This window comes from Electrophorus electricus, chromosome 14 (assembly GCF_013358815.1).
Source record: "Electrophorus electricus isolate fEleEle1 chromosome 14, fEleEle1.pri, whole genome shotgun sequence".
NCBI classification, from domain to species: Eukaryota; Metazoa; Chordata; class Actinopteri; order Gymnotiformes; family Gymnotidae; genus Electrophorus; species Electrophorus electricus.
Window position 1 is genome coordinate 4,503,391 of NC_049548.1, and position 20,644 is coordinate 4,524,034.

The window sequence follows — 20,644 nt, forward strand, 5'->3', positions numbered from 1 at the left end:
TTGTGAATGTCTGGATACCAGATTTGTGTAGGTTTGGTGAAAAAAATAATTGTGTCTGTATGACATATGGTGTAGGTGTTATGGACTGGAATGCATTTCAGTGTGCTGTAGCAGCACCTGTAGTCCAATCTGGCTAGCATCTTGTGCCTGAGTAGCAGGAGAGACTACTACCTACTGACCAAGTTTCATGTCTGTAGGACTAACAGTTTGGTCTGCATAATTCATTTTAGGGCAGAAAAAGAATAAGAAGACAAATCCTAACAAAAACAAAAGGGTTCCAAGTGCTATACGTGCTTGGACCCTAATAATCACCATATCACAATTCACAGTTCAAAAGACTAGAACGGACATTTTCTGTGTACAAACAGTTCGCTTCCCTTATACACCAGCCCCAAATGGTAGAGCCATTTAGAACTTAATTGCTGCTACATTGCTAAAAGTTACTATCTCAAATGAAATCTACCATTTCTCCACTCAGTTCCATCTTTGCTGCTCAAAGAAATCTTAGTTATATTCAGTGAAAATATTTTGGAAATAATAAATGCATGTCTAGCTAATGGCACTGCCCCTTCATGTTTTACATTTACAGGGGCTATAGACTTCAAATGAGGTATCATGATATCATGTTCTCAGACTGCATGATCCATTTTTGGAATTTAAAGAAATAAAGTTTGCCCCATAATACGACTGTGTTCATATACAAAATCAGATTGCTTAAAAGCAGGGATATAAATGGCATCAAGCTTGTAATGGTAAGTGATAGGAGGCAGAATGCATGTGCCTAGCAGTGTGACATTTATTGCCAGCAAATCCATAATCATTATACATAGAACAGTCCTATGTTGAGAAGCCAGGGCAATGTGATAGACAACACAAAGGCTAGACACAGAGAAACAGACAAGCAGGTAAACATAAACTCAGGTTACACCAATACTATGGACAATAACCAAGAAAACACAGGATTTAAATACACAATGGAATAAAAAGGAAACTAAAGACACACGGGCAGAGAAAGACAAAAAATGACAAGGAGACACATAGAGGAACAGGGACCAAAGCGGTAGCAAGGGTCAATGTGAGGGTGGGAATAGGAGCAAGGATGACAGGAGGGTCACGATGGGAATGGAACCTGGTAGGACTGGGCACTGAACGATAGGAGGAGCTAGGAATTGGGACAGGATGCGAGATGAAAAAGTACTGGGCAGGCAACTGGGATTGGACACAGGAACAGGGATAAAGATGATCATGGGCATGGGGACTGACACAGGTAGAAACAGAGGTGGGTGAAATAGCCACAGGAGCACAGCAGGGTGCAGCCACAAAGGGTGAAAGGGTTGATGGGAGCAGCAGGTCCGGAAGCATGGTGGCACCATTTGGAGAGCAGGAAGCAGGACACAGGGCAGCATCCTCAATGCAGGAGAGACGTCTGGGAAGGTCTGGAGCTGAAGCTATGGAGAGACACTCAGATAGAGAGGTGCCCGAGTGCTCCCTCAGGCCCATAAACCCTCTCACATGGGGTATAGGAGAGGCCTGGTGGTCTATGAGATAGCCATCCTCCAAAGAACATAACCCTACCCCCAAAAGACCAGTGAAAGCCCCTTCTCTGGAGGATCAGGACCAAGGGCAGTGGGGCAGAGACAGCCTGGACCACAGGCAACTGTCCAGCTGAATTTGCACTGGACCCTGCTCTAGGTATCAGAGCAAAGCATTCTAGCAAAAAAGAGCAGTAACCCCTGCCAAGAGAGTGTCAACTCCCGCTCTTGGACAGTGTCTGACCACTCTCTAGCCTCTCTGGTAAGAGCCTTCAAGATTAGCAAACTTGCAAACCTTTGATGGTTGGTAATTATGTCACAGTAGATAAGAGGCCATAGAACAGTCCAAGGGTGGGAAGTCAAAGTAATCTGACAAATGAAAAAACAGAATACATGACAACATGAAGAATATATCACATGAAGGACAGACATGAAGATTAGCCATTAACTGTTCCTTAAGTTTAAAAGGCATACTGTTTGGATGATGTATGAGAGAGAACTACACCACTGTTTTTGTTACTACAGAAAAGTAAAAGTAAAGTTTTGCCTCTTATTTTGTTTTTAACTAAACCTAGCACATTCCACTATTTTCTGTCATAAACCACTGATGCCTTAACTACTATTAAACATTTGATCTATATTTTTGAATTATATTGAACTATATTTTTCTCTAACATATGTTTGTTTTTTTTCTGATTGATTTTGATAATAAATATTATAATAATCAAGACACTTGAGGAGACTGAACTGTCAGTAAAATCCTGCTGGAGTCTTTTATATTGTTTAGGCTGCACTGCATGCCACTTCATATCTGCCAGTTGTTAGCAGCTTTGTTCAAACCTTTGTTCAAAACTTTGTTAAATTGCTGTGCAATTTAGCATTTCTTTTAGTTACTAGTTTAGATCTTTTGACATGTTTCATCTAAAATGTGTTCTATTAAAAGGAATTGTATTTAATTATATTATCTTTTCTATTTTTATTTCTATACACGCTTGTCACCTTGATTAAAAAAATCACCATCACAAAGACCAAATTTGTGAACATTAACTTCCTAGGCCACTGCATTAGTAAAACAGTTCCTTTACCACTGAGACAGACTTCTGAATTTCTTAATCTATGAATGAGTACAAGCTCTATTTTTGTAGACACTATTTTATGTCCACCTGTCATTCGCTCCGCATCACACTGTAATAACTGATGATCCAGTTCATTCATAAAGTCTGCCTCATTATTTCTAGAGGCTGGTTTCAGAGATAAAGACTATTTTATTTTGTGCATTCGATTTTGTGAATAATATACTGCATGTGTGTGTGTGTGTGTGTGTGTGTGTGTGTATGTATATATATATATATATATATATATATATATATATATATATATATATATATATATATATATATATATATATATATATAACCAGGAGCACAGTTACTTTAAGAACAGTCCCACTAGGCACTAGACAAGGCTACTGTATCTTTAAAATCACACTCACTAATAAGCAAATGGAGCAGCTGTTTCAGGTTTTATTTCAGGGGTGCCCAATTCCAGTCCTGGAAGGCCAGAGTCCTGCAAAGTTTAGTGACTGCTCTGCTAACCTAGCTACTAAACCTGGCAATTGATTTATGAGTTGAATCAGATGTGTTTACATATGCCATCACCAAGCCACACTGGTCTCTTGCCCTCTTGGAAGCAGGTTTGACACAGTGCTACATTAATTAATATTCATTAAACACACCTGATTCAACTAATCATTCTGAGCAGAACAATCACTACACTTTGCAGGACTCTGGCCCTCCAGGACCATACTTGGACACCTGTTCTATTGAAATAGTCCACATATGTGCAATGTTGGTGTGTCTGAATTTTTGTTTTAAGGTAAGTGCAGGTGCCTTTTCTTAGTATTGGCATGTGAACTGCAGAGTGGCTTTTATGTGGTTTTGTTTGAAGGTGGGTACAATAGTTTTTAGGCAATTGATGTTTGACCAGCTGACTCCTGCTGTTTAGCTATTTAGCTATTTAGCAGCAAGTGTTTCTGCCATTGTTATTTTTTCCGGCTAATATAATCTTTTTTTAGTTTTATCATAAGGCTGAAACCTTATGAGCCTTTTATCATAAGGCTGACTATAACTCTCTTCTTTCTTTAAAACCTAGGTCTTTCAAGTTAATGGATTGTGTTTGATTGGCATGGGGTGGAAGTTGTTGGGTTTCCAATTAGTTAGTGTAAGAACAGGCACTTCAGATGCCTGAAGGGTTTATTGCAGTGGCAATACCCCTTGGGTGGTATTCCACTAGCTTTCATCCATCCTGAATGAGGCCTGAAACTCTTCCCCAGTGCTTCACGTTCTGGCATGACCCAAAACAGACTGATTCTGGTTGACCTGTAGGAAGCAAAGTTGGTACCCCATCATGATGAGCACAGAAGTCTGATTAAAATGAATCTGTTCCATCAAAATGGTCTGTCGACTGCATCAAGCCTATCCACTGCAACTGTGACCCATCTTCTCAAATGTTGGTTGCCACAAGAAGCAGTAATGATCCGACCCTGCTTACAGGAGGGAGATATATGAACTGTCATTTTTGGGCCAGCAATCTAGCTTTGAATTTCACCAAGATGAAGTGGGGTCAATGGTTCTTGTGACTACAGTTTTCAGACTCCCTGTCTTGGTACTTGAACACCAAGAGCATTCTCAAAAATGGGGGGGAAAAAAAATGTTCTTAATGTAGGCTATAGTGCTTGGGGATGAACACAACTATGGTGCACTTTTACCACTAAGCATATTGTCTGAATGAATTATGATGTGGTTTAGCAATCTGACTCTCAGGATTTTAAACTCCAACAAAGAACAGGTAGGACTGTCCCAAAAATCAGTGGTGCTGATCTTCAACCTTACCACATCCATACCAATACAATGCCTGCTCATGCAGCTATTACCTAACTCAGGCCATTTTTCTTCTCTTCCCTCTGACAAATTCAGAAGCATCACCGTGCACACCTCTTCATGATCAGTTTATTGGACTTGGCTCTGGATGTATGTAAAGTGTCTTTGTGACAACAGCTGTTGTAAAAAAACACTACATAAATAAACTTTGCTTTGCTTCTTCTCATAAGACTTCAGCACTAAATAGTAAACACCAATCAACTGTTTCTGCCTCACTCACTAATCATACTTATCAGCACTGAGAACTATACAATATCGGTGCTTTCTACTGTCCTTTGCTTGCCTACATAACTCTATATATAATAGCTCTTTATTCCTGCCTGCCATTCTCACTGTCTGTTATTAATTCCTATATTGTTTTGTGTGTGTGTGTGTGTGTATAAATAAATTCTCCACTCACCCTCCTCTGGGGAGTCTTTGTCTTTCAAGCTCAGGTCCTCTATCAGAGGTGCTATATTGTCTCAGGAGCATCTTTGCACAGCCTGCATTTGGGGTCTTGCCTGGTGTGGTGGATCCCAGACTCTACTGATCTTGTTCTTCTTCTACCATGATCAGTGCCTCTGTGTTGTCTTTCACTCCATCCTTTTCCAGTCAGTGGTAGGATTTCTCCCTCTTGGCCACATTCATTATGTGCCAGAGGTACATTCCATGCAGGGGTTTACCCTCACATGATGGTTCCTGCTCTTGCCTAATCCTCCATGCATTGTGAGGAGTTTCCTTGCCTTGATGCCGGTGGCATCTGTCTCCTCCTTTGGTCATCTTATTATGCTAGCAGGGTGTCTCACACATCAGCACAGGTGTTGATCGCCCGGCTCTTGTTCTTCCCATTCAGCTGACTTCTCAGGACAGGACTCTTTCTAGGTATTTGTCTGGAGCTGATTTCCTCGTGGCCTCATCATGATTCCCATTTGCCTGTGGGATTCCAAAGTACGTGTATCTGCCTTGTATATCCTGGTGAGAAGGATTAGTGAATCGATGCCTCATTCACTTCTGGCGTACTGCTGATGTCATCCATGTAGAGGAGGTGGCTGATGGCTGCTCTATTCTATAGCCAGTCTTGGTGATCCCTATGCAGAAGAGCAGTGGGGGCGAAGCATATCTTTGGTAAATATCACACTTGATAGTGATTTGTGCTATTGGCTGTAGCCTCTAGGGTCCTCTTCCACTGCCACTGAGGCTGGTTTGTCTGGTCTTACATTTTCAAGTCACGGTTTTATCCACCAGTAGCTGGTGCTTGGCTCATGGGGTGTCCTGGCCTTTCTGAGCCCCGCTCCTGTATTAAGCCATATGGCTAAAAAGACATTTTGATTGGTTTATTTATTTTTTTTTGTACTCTAAAACTACAAATAAATTCAAATTGAATCCAATATTAACTTACATACCTCAAATCAAAGCTATTACTCTGCACTACAATTTAATAATTAAAATTCAGATGTTACTATAGAACAGTTTGTGATACAGGTCAAATATATAGAGGTTGCACTGTAAGCACTGTATTCAGGGCAGTGTAAACTGGTTTAAAATGAATTTCAGGGTTAATATGTTCTGATATGTTTCACAATATGTACTCTCTAGAATTTTCATTAACTCAAAATATTCTAGGTAATTTTGCAACCTGCATTTGTTTCAAGTGACTGAAAATAATCATTTTTGGATCATTCTCTATTGGAAGAACTATTAAATTATAAAATTATTGCTTTGTCTAAGAAAATTTGTTGTGCCTTACCAGCTGGCCTCAAATAAGGTTTTTCTCCACTAATGAAGCAATATACTAGTTCGATCCCCATCTAATCATCAATCTACAGTCACAGGCATACCAAAACAAATAAATAAAATGCAGCTAAAATAGACTGCCATATCCTAGCCCTGCATCCTCAGTCAGGATATTGTCACCCTAGCCAAAACACCAAGCCCTGTTAATAGGCTCCATCTCTTATTCTAAAAAAAATATTCTTCATCCACTCAAGATAATCGTAAAGATATGAGGAAGAAACATGAATTCTGCACAACTGTCATGCATGATGACACATGCAGAAAGGCACTTCACCCAATTATATTTCCATGCATAATATGAATAATATATATATGGTTGTCCCTTAAAAGGCCATTTAAAGTGACACACTATTGTATGCTAAATGAGATAATAAATTGTCATTTACATGCATGTACTCAGAAGATTCCAGGTGAGAAACGGCAGTGTACTGTAATAAGAGATGTAGAGCCATTCAAAACTATAGTGAAGTACACAGATTTTCCAGAAAAACAGCACGTTTGCTTGCTGATAAAGGACCTCTGTCCGAAGCATCCTGTTTCTCTGAAAACTTTTTGCACTACAATTTCTTTCCTTTCTCTTACACACACACACACACACACACACACATTGTCATATGCTATATTAGCTGTTTATACACACAGAACAGTAAATGTTGAAATCATAAATTTCCTCATAGCAACAACTTGCAATGACAATGAAATAGTAATGACATTGTCATTAATGTACCGTACATGCTTGCTAGAAGTTGCTATGGCAGCAATGAAGCTATGAAACTTAAGGAAAGAACTTTCCTGTTCAGGTCCATGCCATGGTGTTCCTCACATCCCTATCTGTGGACACACATAACCAAAACACTGTCAGACTATTTCAAACCCAGTGCAGATAATTGAACATATAGTCATTATCCTGGCTATAGTAGGAACTAAGTAATTCACCTCTTTAAACTACCATAATGTACTTTTCCAGGATTTATAACTTTTGAATCAAATAATTTCTTTGTCATTTTCCATGATAGATCACATACGTTTCTCTTTCTCACTGATTCACAAATGTAATAACTTGCCATTTTCAAATGTTAATCAATCAGTAAAGTATGGCTATTTTAATATAATCTTAAAATTATGATGTTTGCTATTATTTGATACATCTCCATTTTTTCCTCTCTTTTCTATTATTCTTCCTTAATAATTTTCATTATCCATCCTGGTCAATTCACTAATATATACTGCTCTGTCAGCTTCACGTTACTCATAACCCTGTCTTTTGATCAGTAGGATAATATTTCAAAATATTGAAAATATATAAAACATACATACAGTGGAACTGGTGCAGTGATACCTGTATAGGCAGTGTCTTTAATCTGCAAACATAAAGACTTCATTAAAAAATATAAAATATCACAAAATACACAAAGAAATACAACGTGTAGAAATAGTTAAACACATCGACCTCAGCTACATAAATATGCTTTATATACACTATATTGCTAAAAGTATTCACCCACCCGTTCAAATCATTGAATTCAGGTGTTCCAATCACTTCCATGGCCACAGGTGTAAAAAACCAAGCACCTAACCATGTAGACTGCTTCTACAAACATTTGTGAAAGAATGGCTCGCTCTCAGGAGCTCAAATCCAACGTGGTACCATGATAGGATGCCACCTGTGAAACAAGTCCAGTCATGAAATTTCTTTGCTACTAAATATTCCACAGTCAACTGTCAGTGGTATTATTTCTTAACTGTCAGGGGGTTTTTTTGTTTGTTTTGGGGGTTTTTTTGGTCTGGGAAAAATTGGCAAAGAAATTCATTATATGGGGAAACAGCACAAACAGGTATATGATAAAACTGTTTTAAAAAAGCTTGAAAAATTAAAACATACTTTTTTTTTTCCAACAAAGATTTCAAGGGTGAAAAGATCAGTTTACATTGTCATTTAACTATTCAAGCAGTCAAATTATTTGATAAATGTGTTACATAAAAAATAAGATTAGGTGAGCACGCAACACATTTGTCCCAGTACTACATACATGCATAGGAACTCCAATCATGCATATTGATCTGTCTCTATACTAATATAGATGACAGATATTAATCTGTCCAGTTAGGAAGCATAAGCAATTGTAAATCAGTTTCACCTGCTTTGGTGCAAATGAAAGTGACAACAGGTACACTGGAGAGGCAACAGCAAGACAATCCCAAAAAACAGAATGGTTTTGCAGGTGGTGGCCACAGAGATGATTCTCACCCCATCCTTCCTGTCTGAATCTTTTCTACAGTACTGTAGATTCATGTTTTGCTAGTGCCCTTGTCACTACTGATAGCCTGAGTACCTTCAGCACATTCAGGTTGCACAGGTAGTCTTGCTCCTCCTGCATGGCACATCCATATGTTCCATTGCAAGATTTTCTTTGTCTCCCAACACATTCTCAAGACCAAGGAGGAGGTACCAGAACATGAGCCATTACAGGAAAAGAGCTGAACAGGGCCGTAGAAGAGTATCAACCCAACAGCTGGTCCTGGAAGAACAGGAGGAGTACTGCCAGTGCCCTACAGTTGACCTCAAATAGGCTACTTGTGTGCTTGTGACAATTTGGTCAGAAAGACTCCAGAAGGGTGGCATGGGGGTCCGACGTCCAGCCCAGTGCAGTTTGATTGTCATTCACCAGAGAACACCAGAATTGGCAGATCGTCCAATGGCACCCCGATCACTTCATAGATGAGAGCAAGTTCACTGAACACAAGTGACAGACATGAAAGAGTCTGGAGATGCAGTGGTGAATGTTATGCTGCCTGCTGCATTGCCCAGCATAGCCAGTTTACCGTTGGGACAGCGATGGTCTGGGGAGGCATATCGTTGGAGGGTCACACAAATCTCCACATCATAGACAACAGTACCCTCCCTGACTGCTGTTAGATATGACATTTTCAGAGCCATTGTCAATGAGGAACACAGACCTCACATTATGAGCTCAGAAGATGAAATTCATCAGTGGGTTGATGATTTTGGTTTCCAAAATTGGTTTTGGTCATTTTGTTCTCATGTACACAATTCATAGATTTTCGACATGAAGCTTTCAACCGATGTGTGATTTAAGTGTTCCCTTAATTTTTTTCAGCAGTGTATTGTTCTGTTGTAAAAGAGATTAGTGAATAATGTGGTCAATAGTGCTTTATTCGGGCTTTGTGCCAAGGAATCTCAGTCTCCGTCTGTTTCTCATGCTAACGCTGCATGCAGAGTGTCTCCTCTGGGAGGATCTCTAGCACCATGTCACTGATTTATTTCAATAATTCATGTCAGTGACTGCTAGTTTTCGATTATATAAATTATGGAATTTATCATTTATAAATCCTATAATTTAGATAAATAAATATTTAAATATTTCCAGTTGTTTCATCACAAGCTTCCTAAATCTTGCTTCTGGAATATAGCAACTATTCAGTTGCCCATAGATGCAACTTTGAATAACTGCATGGAGAATATATTCATGCTTGCTTTTTTTTTTAATCACCATCAAATTTCAGTTTAGTGAAATGTTTGTGCTCAATGCACAACACTGACATCTCAGTAACAAACATCATAATCAGCATTGACTCAATGCGCCTGTAGGTAGTCATATTAATTTTACTTTTGTTGCTGTTGAGGATTTTTCGAGGAAACACTTTGTCACCGTTCACTGAACAGGGAGAAGACTGAAATGCTGGTTGGCTCCTTCTCCCTTTCTCACCCAAATCCGGATCAGTATGCCAGTGTTCATCATTAATGACACAGAGGTCATGTTGCCTGGTTCACTACCACTCCTACATGTGTGACTGTAAGAACTCACTGTAATTGCAGATAAGTGCCTGTCTCATGGACATTCTAGCATCATCATCATTCTCCCACAGAACCACTGTTTATTTTTGTCCTGTCAGTGCACATTTTCCTGGATGGCATCCTGCTGTGCATGCTCAGTCTATGCCAAGCTAAACACTTAGTGCTTTAGGTCACTTCTATGTGACCTAGTCTCGGTGTATGTATGTGCTGCAGGCTTTGAACCACTGAAACACTGAGTGCAAGTTCTTGGCACTGTGCTTGGCACAAGGGGTGCTGGACAGCACTGAGTGGCACCTTTAGAAGCTGCCAACATTGCTGCTGTCTATCTGTTTAACTTCATTTGGAACATTCAAAAATAGATGACCTTGTGCACTACTGGATGTTGCTCTTCAAGGAGCTCCCCTCGACTATCGGATCTGTGGTATCACGCTGTGTCAGTAATTTCATTAGTGGATTTTAAAAGGGAATTATCTTTGCAGCACAGGGACGACACAACTGTATATCTTCCTAATAAAAGCTCTGACCTGCTGTGCTATGTATAGACCTAGAGCCATAGTTAAACTCAAACAGTTCTTCAAGTTGTTCCTTTCTTTCACAGTCACATACTTTTAATCTGTTATGTATCATTCAGATTCCTGACAAATGCAAACGCCTCACTAAGCTCATTAACATATAAGAACTGTGCAGAAGTTGCTTTCATTCTTATTTATTTATCTCCCTTATGCAGTTTGTTGTGCTGTTTTATCTAGATTTGACTGTAAAATGTTATGTTCATGCAGGTTCCATCACAATGCTTTCAGTGATGAGAGCTGAGTGTATTGCTTTACAGGAAGTTAAAAACTCTCACAGAATGCTGGTCTGAAGAAAATCAAATTCTATGTATTTGTCATTGGCATCAGATTGTATGTTGAATATATTTGAAAGCAGCTTCAGAGGGAAGAAATGGCTGCTGGAGATGTGCACTCCTCTCCTTCCAAGTGCTAGAGGGCAGCATGGTGTTACATTGTGTGTATAGCACACCCAGTTAATTTCAGGCTTTTTTTTTTATTACTCTTTTATAAAATATTTTTTTAAAGTCTTTAGTTACTGGTGAGAAGACACATGCATGCACACACACACTTACACAGCCAGACTCAAAGGTAATTAACAGTAAAGCAATCAATACTGTCTTCCAGTGAGTCATCCTGTGGGCTGTGTTCTAGCTGACACAGGAGTGATGGTAGTGAGGAGCACAGCAGCAGTGTGTGCAGGAATATGACACCGTGGCTCAAAATAATTAGCAAAAATCCCATACTTGGGTAAGGAAAATCCCAGAATTTTATGTAATTGTGGAGCAAAGACTTTGTTAAGACAGATGCACTTGGTGAAATTCAAAACTGCATATAATGCTGCCCAAAAATCCCATGCATGTTAGAATGTCGCGTTTGTGAGACATTTCCTTGCTGGCAGGCCAACCTGTCAAGGCCCCTGCCAGACTGTAATCTAGATGTTACCAGATAATTATTCACCATGACAAAAGTTGGATGGCAGGGTTAATCCTACTCAGAAATATCCTTGTATAACAATGAAATATTTATAATTGTTTTCCTTTTATGCTAAGGGGGGTAGATATGTTTGCTTACATGAATTGGGTCTGTCCCCCAAAAATCTGTTTTTCCTATGAGTGAATACAAGTATCCCAGTTTTAACATTTGAGCATTAGAGAGAGAAAGAAATCTTGTCAATGACCTTTTATAACCTTAATCAAAATTATTAAAATTAATTCTGTCTCAAACTCACATCAGACTCACATCATATTCATAAGTGTTAGTGACTGACATTTTATTCAGCTAAAGCCTCATAGTTTAGTGCAATACAACACACCTGTGTGCAAGCCATGGCCTGAATTGTTAAGCCCATGCTGAAGTCACCACTCTGAAACTAGTCCAACTCTCCTGTCTCTAGAATTGTTTGGCTGTATTTTCAAATAGCATTGGTAAGAAAGACCAGTACACTTTTAATCTTAATGATAGTAAAACATAGTCTATTCCCCTCAATTTTTATTTTTATATTTTTCTTACCCTCCTAACATTCTCTGCTTTTTTAAGCGACGGGAGAGCACAGCAATGTCAATTATGCTCTCAGAGGTCTGTAGCCCGAGAGCAAACACACAAAGATTCAAACCTTTGCTCTGATGGGAGGAAATGGCCTGAACTCATCATTCTTGCAAAACAAGGCCCACTTTTACACAAGAAAACAAGTACATTGCAAGTACATAAATTATTTATTAAGCATAAAAGAAATCTGATATTCAAGGACTGGACCTGAATATTGGACATATTCTTTGTTTGCACAATACACAATCCCACATGAATACATTTGGAATATTCCTCTCACCTTTTCCCTGGTTGTTTCTCATTATTTGTGATATTTGCAACAACTTAATACCTGATGATGGGAGACAGAACTGAACATTTGTTAGCTTGGCTAAAAAATCACATCCTATCTCACCTGATCTCTTACATACACATCATTAACCAGTGTAGAATGGCCAAGAGACTGAGTGATTAGATGTTTGGCAGCACAGCGGTGTTGTCCAGAATATATCTGTCACAGAGAGCTATATATCATCTTACAATATTGATAATGTTGAATGACTAGATGAAAGCCTTTTATTATCTTGTTTACCTCCAGAAACTTCAAAACGTTATGCAAATGTTATGGCTCAAACTGGAATATGAATCGATGAATCAACAAAACATCAGGCATTATATCTACAAACAAGTAAATCCCATTCACTCCACTACACTAAATGTCTAGATGGGGATTAAATCAAGCTGCACTAAAAAAAAACCTACTGGATGTATTTAATTTACTTTAAACCCTGGTTATTATCTTATTTTGACTTTTCCACCAAGCTAAATGGAGCTAAAGTTCGCTTCCTTTTTTCTGGATTTTCCATGTCGCCTTAAGTAGAAAATTGAGATTTAAATTTGAATAACAGGCCATTAGATTGAAATAGAAAATTCAAACAGGAAAGCAACTGCTACGCATTTAAGGTGGAACAAAAGTTTAAGAATTGCATCTAAAGAGATGTTTGAAAATATTCCTTTACTTATAAATACCTAATTGAAGCCAAATTAGTTTTTCTTTCGTTGTTGGTCAGTAAAGTTTTTAATAGTTGTAGTGTATGAGTAACTGAGTAACAAAGATCATGCCTGTGCCTTATTTCTAGTTAAGAAAACGTAATAAAGCTGAAAATGAAATGTTCAGACTCACCTGCAGCAGGTTTTATTATTATTTTTCCACTCACCTTTTTCATGCCTAACAGTTTCATAAAATAGAAAATCCTACCAGAAATCCTTAAAATGAGTATAGTGGATATCTCTACATGCATTAAACTGGACAACTGGACAACTGGAAATGATCTCTAGAACATTTTTGTTGTTGTTAATTCCTTTTCAATAAATGGTATTACATACCATAAAAAACAGCTATTGGTGCAACGGAATTATTCGAAATTAGAGTTTTGCAGTCATGCAATAATGGTGTTTTATAGACATTATTGTTATACGGTCCTCACTGCGCACTGTATAAAAAGCAGGGTCCATAAATGTTTGACTTGGAGAAATATTTAGCATTTATTAAAGTAATTGATAGGAAATGGAATGCAAATGTTTTTAAAAAAAAAAATGTGCATACCTGCAATACAAAACAATCATCATTTATCATTGACCTCAGGATTAATCAATGAGATATGGAACAAATGATGTTGCATCCTCCTGTCATGTACCAGGGCACATATAACTGTCCTTTACATATAGCAAGCACATTTATTGCCACAATAAATCCATTCCATCTTTTCCCGTATTCCTTGTATTTTTCTTCTCTCCCACCCTCACTTCCCCTCCACATTGTGCTAATTTGTCAGATGCTCTATTTCTTTTTCTCTCTCACCCTCTCCTCTTTTCCAAGCCCCCCCTTTCTGCTTCTCCCTCCCTCCCTTCTTCTCTTGCAGTTTCTCCCCCATCTCTCTCTATCGCTCAATCCCTCCCTCCCTCTCTCTCTCTCTCTCTCTCTCTCTCTCTCTCTCTATCTATCTATCTCTCTCTCGTTTGCTCCACCTCCCCCCCACTCTGTCTCTCTCGCTCTCTCTACCGTTCAGAGACATTCACTCCGTCAGTGGAAAATCCAGCTGTAGCTCAAAGTGACTCGTCTCCTTGAGTAAATTCAACTAAGACTTTACCTTTTTCTCACCCTTCCCATTTCTTTCATGTTTATGCTTTCTTTTGAACTTGAATACTTTGAGAGATCTGCCATGAGGACTGGTGAGGGAACAGGTGATGTGCTGAAGAAGTGTAGAAGTTTTTTTTCCATAGAGCTGCAACCCCTGCCTCTGATTCATTTAAAGGCTGCGCAACTGAACACAGCACTGCCGCTTTAGTCATTATTTCTCTTTATTGTGTGAACTGGAATTTTTGGAAGTATTTTAGATGGAATGCCAGGATTTGTTGTAGGCAAGGATTCTGAATAAACTCCTGGGAGAATTCATGAGTTTCACAAGTGTGCACCATTCTCATTATAAATGCTAAACTTCTCTTTTCTGGGAGCCATTCACTCTGTGCAATCAAAACAAGGTAAGACATCATTGCTCTATTAAAATAACATTTTATTTTGGCTCTTTAGGCCACTTGTTCACAATATTCTGTGCAGCTCAGCTGATAAGAGGACTTCATTAAACAAGGGGCAAAGAGTCTCTTCTGATTCTAGAGTTCCTTCATGTTACTGACATTGTTAATTAGCTCGCTAACTTTGGAGTAAAAACATTAAGTCTGGACAAAATGTTGGCCTGCTCTTTCAGTGGAATGTATGCACTTGATTAAAAAAAGGAAAAATAGCTTGTTTTAATTTTTTTTATTTTTTGTAGACTGATACATTTCTCAAACACTTCCCATGTGTTTATGCATCCTTATTATTTAAAGGAAAGTGTGCGGTAGTGGTGGTATTCAGCAAACTGTGCAGTTAGCTTTCAAACTTTCCAAAGCACTCCAAGCAACTTCTACCTCCTCGTTCACTGTTTGTGTGCATTTTTCTGGTTTTATGGTTATATGTAGACATGACCACCATGTCAGTGGAGTCCCTGGGGGCAATGGTGGATGGAGTTCCCAATGCCACAGAGACACCAGTGGAAGTATCCACTGAGGATATGGCTGCCACATTCACCATTGGCACCCTCCTGTCCCTCGTGTGCATCATGGGTGTGTCAGGAAACATCTACACCCTGGTGGTTATGTGCCACTCCATGCGCTCAGCTGCCTCCATGTACATATACATAGTCAACCTGGCTCTGGCGGACCTGCTCTATCTGCTTACTATTCCCTTTGTGGTGAGCACACACTTTTTGAAGGTCTGGTACTTTGGTGATGTAGGATGCCGGACTCTCATCAGTATGGACTTTCTCACCATGCATGCAAGCATTTTCACTCTGACTGTGATGAGTATGGAACGATACTTCGCTGTACTCAAGCCTCTGGATACAGTGAAACGCTCTAAGAGCTATCGGAAGGCCATCGCCATGCTAGTGTGGACAGCCTCGTTGATTCTAACCCTTCCTATGATTATTGATGTAGAGTTGACAACAAAAAACTCCAAGTTTATGTGTCAGACCACCCTAAGTCCTCTTTCTTACAAGATCTACATCACATCCCTTTTCTGCACCAGCATTGTGGCTCCAGGGGTCATAATCGGCTACCTATACATTTGTCTGGCCCGTACGTACTGGATCTCACAGACGGAGACCTTTAAGCAGACCCAGAGGCTGCCTAACCACAAAGTGCTGTACCTCATCTTTACCACTGTGCTCCTCTTCTGGGCCTGCTTCCTGCCCTTCTGGATCTGGCAGCTCATGGGTCAGTTCAAGACAGAAATGGTCCTCTCCCCCAAGGTCAAGCGCAACATCAACTACCTTACCACCTGCCTCACCTACAGCAACAGCTGCATCAACCCTTTCCTTTACACTCTCCTGACCAAGAACTACAAAGAGTACCTTCGGAAGCAGCAGAGGACCTGGTCAACTGTGGGTTATTTCAACAGAAGGAACCGTTTCCAGACGTCGCCGCGCCGCTCCCTCTCTACCAGCAGCCAGCAGTGCACAGAGAGCTTTGTGCTCACACACATGCCGCGCACCAACAGCAGCAGTGTGTGAGGTGAGTTTCGATGCTTTTCACTGCAGTCGCATCATCCCTGGAGAGCAGTCTGAGAAACAGACTGGGCATTGAGTTACATCTAGAAAACCGCTCTGAATAAAACCCTTTGTTGTCTACATGCATCTGCTTGCTTGAACTTCTGTTGTTTTGATTTTGTGAATTTTAGTATTATGCTTTACATGCATCTCATTTCCATATTTACACTTGCAACACATATAAGCTGCAGCTGTGATTTAAGAACCTTGTATACTTGGAGTTCCTTGTTTTTTTCACTGCATCTTCTACTTTCTTCAAAATAACAAAATGACATTGCCAGAGAGTTTTTGTGACTGGAGAGTGTTAAAACAAAGCTGGTACAAGTTAATAAAGAAGTAAAAGTGAGAGATCAGGTTTTTGAAACACTTGAAGCAAGAATGCAAAAATAAATTACCACTGCCCTGAACAGAAGAGCCTGTCCCCAGACAACTTGAAGAGACAGCAATCTGAGTGATAAGAAAATTCTATCATTTATAGAGTACATTTCCAAACAAATAAACATTTTTGTTATGTATAACACTGAGGACATGTAATTTTATCTGTACATGAATAAAACATTTTTCAAGACTAAAAAGTAAGGTGCAGGTGTATCATTTACTCACATCTTAATTGATTCTGTTGATCATTAAAAACATGTCACATGAATTAAGGCTCCACTTTATATTCTCAGTGCCAAGGTCCTTTCAGTTGAACTGCTACCCTGTGGATGAGATACAACAGGTTTATTGAATAACTAGAATGCCAGATGTTCAAAGAAAACAGTCATAAAGTAGAGATTATGAACTGTCTAGCAAGGCTGCAAGTGAAAAGATAATGAGGTGAAAAGGTGAGATCATTATTAACATGTGAATGGCATTATTAATGTTTGAATGGCAGCTCAAAATTAGTTTTCATAAAGTATTAATAATTAATCTTTTTATTTATTTAACAATAATTCAAATGATCAACATTAAAATATCATATTCATATTGTCAATATCATATCATATTGCCAAGTATAACTTGGTTACAACTTAATATTCATAATTCATATTGGAAAGGACTATATCTTGGTTCTCTGTAAATTTCTTTTAAAACACTCCCCTCACCTGAAGATTTAATTAGCACTGCAAATAATAAAGTTCTGAGTTTAAAATTACTAGCAGGTTTTATAGGACAATGTACATGTACATTGTTTAAAAGGACAACAAATTAAGAGTAAGGCAGAAGTAACAACATGTTTTAGGAATGTCATGAAGGGCCATTTCTATACAAATCCTTGTCCAAAGGCTTCATCAATCAGACTACACTATTACTTTTGGGGACTAGTGATCTACTACTCCAAATCATGGCTTGTCATATAGGTCTCACATATGTTTTGCCATTTATACAGTGCTGACTTTCACTTGGTTTGGAACCCGGAGGGGCCAGATCAGTAGGGCCTTCAGTGTTCATGGCTTCTCCCAGAAAGAGTGAATCCCAATTTGAGAAACTTTGGTGATACATTTACACTTGATGAACTCATTGATATTATAGTCTTAAAGTATGAGGATGTCATGTCCTGTGCTCTATCAAATTCAAAAGATGAACCGAATATTAGAATCACAGTCTGTGATAATTATCAATAGGATAATTGATGCACAGGTATATAAAGTACTTCAAGAATTGTATAATTTGAAAAGAAAATGGTTTAAGAGGGGATATAATGGAAATGCAGGAGAGAGAGAGAGGGTAACTAGATGCAAATTTATGCAAAACATTATAAAATGCTCATGAAGTAAAATTACTGGGCATGAAGCAAATTGGATGTTGTGTGGTGTGTCAAGAGTAGAGAAAACCATAGAATGAATAATGAATTACAAGATCCAGGAAAGAGGAAGTAGAAACACACAGAGGTTCAAAGCAGAGACACTCTAAATATGTGTCTAAATTTACATATAACTTTCTCTTTAAATACTACAGTTAATGTAAAAAGATGTTGCCTCTATGCTCATTCCTGAGTGATAAAGGTATTATCAATTATACATATGCTGCTATGACATCTCTAAATCTCATTAAATATATCACTAAATGTTAAGTGTTGTGTCCTACATAACTTTACAGAATTAAATGGTCTTGAAATTCATAGTACATTTAGTACATTCTAGTTCTCGGTACAAACAAAACAGTGAAGAACACAAATTATTAAGCACTGTATCTTTTGTGATTGAGTACAATGTGGATCTGCTTTCAGCATCAATGTCTAAGGGTGATGAAAGTGAAGCATAGAGTTGGTGCACAGAGGACCTGCTAATAGAAGCAACCCACTGACTTAGCTGGGACAGCTGACTAGGTCTATGGATCTGTTTCTCTGTACACGAGCTTGTAAATATGTTTTCATTGACCCGGCCCAGATGTGTTTATCCTCTTTACCTTTTCCATCTAGAAGACTCAGATATTGTCCATTGTTTACAGATGTATGGGTTTAGTCTGCTCTTGTTTCACTTTTAATAAATCTGTTTGGCTTTGTCCTTGAAGAAGACGAAGGTAAATGTGATTTATTCTCATGGGAGTGAAATTGACTTTTTAATTCCCCATTTACACCTAGCATGCTTATATTGAAGGTCTGTAATGCTGTGGAACCATTAAGGTCAAGCTGTTAGTCTTTTAAGGTCAAGCTATTACAGGGAGCTGACACCTGTTTAAATGCACATTGCAGCACTAATGGTAGTGTAAACTAATCAATCTCTCCCATTTTAGTGATTCAGCTTTGCAAACTCCCCACTTAGCTTTAGATGAAAGAAATAAGTATGTCAAAATTTTTTTCATGATTCTGTTACTGAATACCTGTTTGTAATCTTCAATAATAAAATCAATAATTTAACAAGATGTTAATCAGACTATGCTAACGTGTTCTGGGAGTCTATAAGACATTTATATGTATTTTTTTTTCCTTTTTCCTTTTCAAGATCAATTCTAAGTAAGGGTGATACAATACAATGTGCTGCATTCAGTCAACGTGATATGTAAGCTCTGAAATTACACTTACAGATGTTTCTGCTTGGAAGACTTGAAGAGATTAAACTGTATTAATCAGTAATGTATCAGTAATGTTCTACATTAAAAGAACATATGATAAGATGTGTGTAAATGTTAATAGCTCTGGCCTGTTCATAAGATGTAGAGTTAACATGCTCCCACTAACTGAACAGCATTGCATGACTTGTACAAGTATACAAACCACATAAAGCATTGCAAACTCAGAAATGTTGTTCTGACTGTGAATAAATTTTTACTGGCAGGTACAGAGGGCAACTGGAAACCAAAAGGAAAAGAAATCACAGTGCAGAGTGCTTCAGGAGTATCATGACAATAATCACAGTGATCGATGTGTTGTCTACTGAACAAGACATGTGTCTCCTGATATCATGTGACATAAAAAAACAGACCATGAAAACACAAATATCTCCATATAAAAATTGCACTTGATAAATGCAAAAAAAAAGAGAAAATAACCCTTATGCAACAACCAAAACAGATACTGAAAACAAAAGCACTAAGGCACATTATGGACACATTATGCTCCCCTTCCTACACATCATGTTACAGACTGCCATGTGCTGGTGATGTTGTCTTAAGTTGATTGTGTTCACTCTGACGGCCCCCTTATTTGTAACCACACCCCTTTGTTGGCTTTGTCATTTGTAACACCTGCACCTTGTTATTTGTGTCATTTACGGATATATTTAAACCCTTGTGTCAGTGTCATTTGTCGGTTGCTGTTCTTGTTCAGGTGCATGGTTCTCTTCATGTTAATGTCCCTGATTGTGCTCATGTTTCTGTATGTGTTTATCATTCATTGTTTATATCATGCTGTTTTGCTTTATGTGAGTTCCAAAACGTTTGTTTTTCATGTCTGTAATCTGTGTTTGTTCACAATAAATGTGTCTACATCGATAGATGCTGCTGCATCCTGCTTCTTGCCCTGTGGCACTCGGGGCATCACATTCACATCATAATGACAGCGGAAATAATATATATTTTTTCCTTAACAAATCAGTATGTTTGGACAGAGAAGGAGAGAATAAATCCATTAAATTGGAAACTCTTGTTTTAGGCCTTTGATTTTGATAAAAAGTATTATTCTAATAACGTTCATTCAGTCTTTTTGTCTACCAAATGTTCCTCATTTACTGTATCTTGTACTTTACAGATGGCTCTGCAGTGAGTAAAATAGGTAAACAATACTTGAAAATGAAACGCTAACACATGGCTTAATGCTGAAGTGGTGAGGTGATCAGAGAAGTCTTGTGCAGGTCATCAGGATTTTATCTGAATGATCTCATGGCAGTAAAACAGAGAATGCTGCCCGTGTTCTAAGGATGTTTGATTACAAATTGTTTCA

General features: G+C 38.5%; 1 protein-coding gene across 1 annotated transcript; it reads left to right on the forward strand.

Moving 5' to 3' along the window:
* Nucleotides 1-14,202: 14,202 nt before the first annotated feature.
* On the forward strand, nt 14,203-17,078 carry LOC113583214 (urotensin-2 receptor). Its single transcript, XM_027019425.2, has 2 exons — nt 14,203-14,677; nt 15,155-17,078. Exons 1-2 carry the CDS (start codon nt 14,626-14,628, stop codon nt 16,243-16,245), a joined length of 1,143 nt encoding a protein of 380 aa, XP_026875226.2. The 5' UTR covers nt 14,203-14,625; the 3' UTR covers nt 16,246-17,078.
* Nucleotides 17,079-20,644: the final 3,566 nt, after the last annotated feature.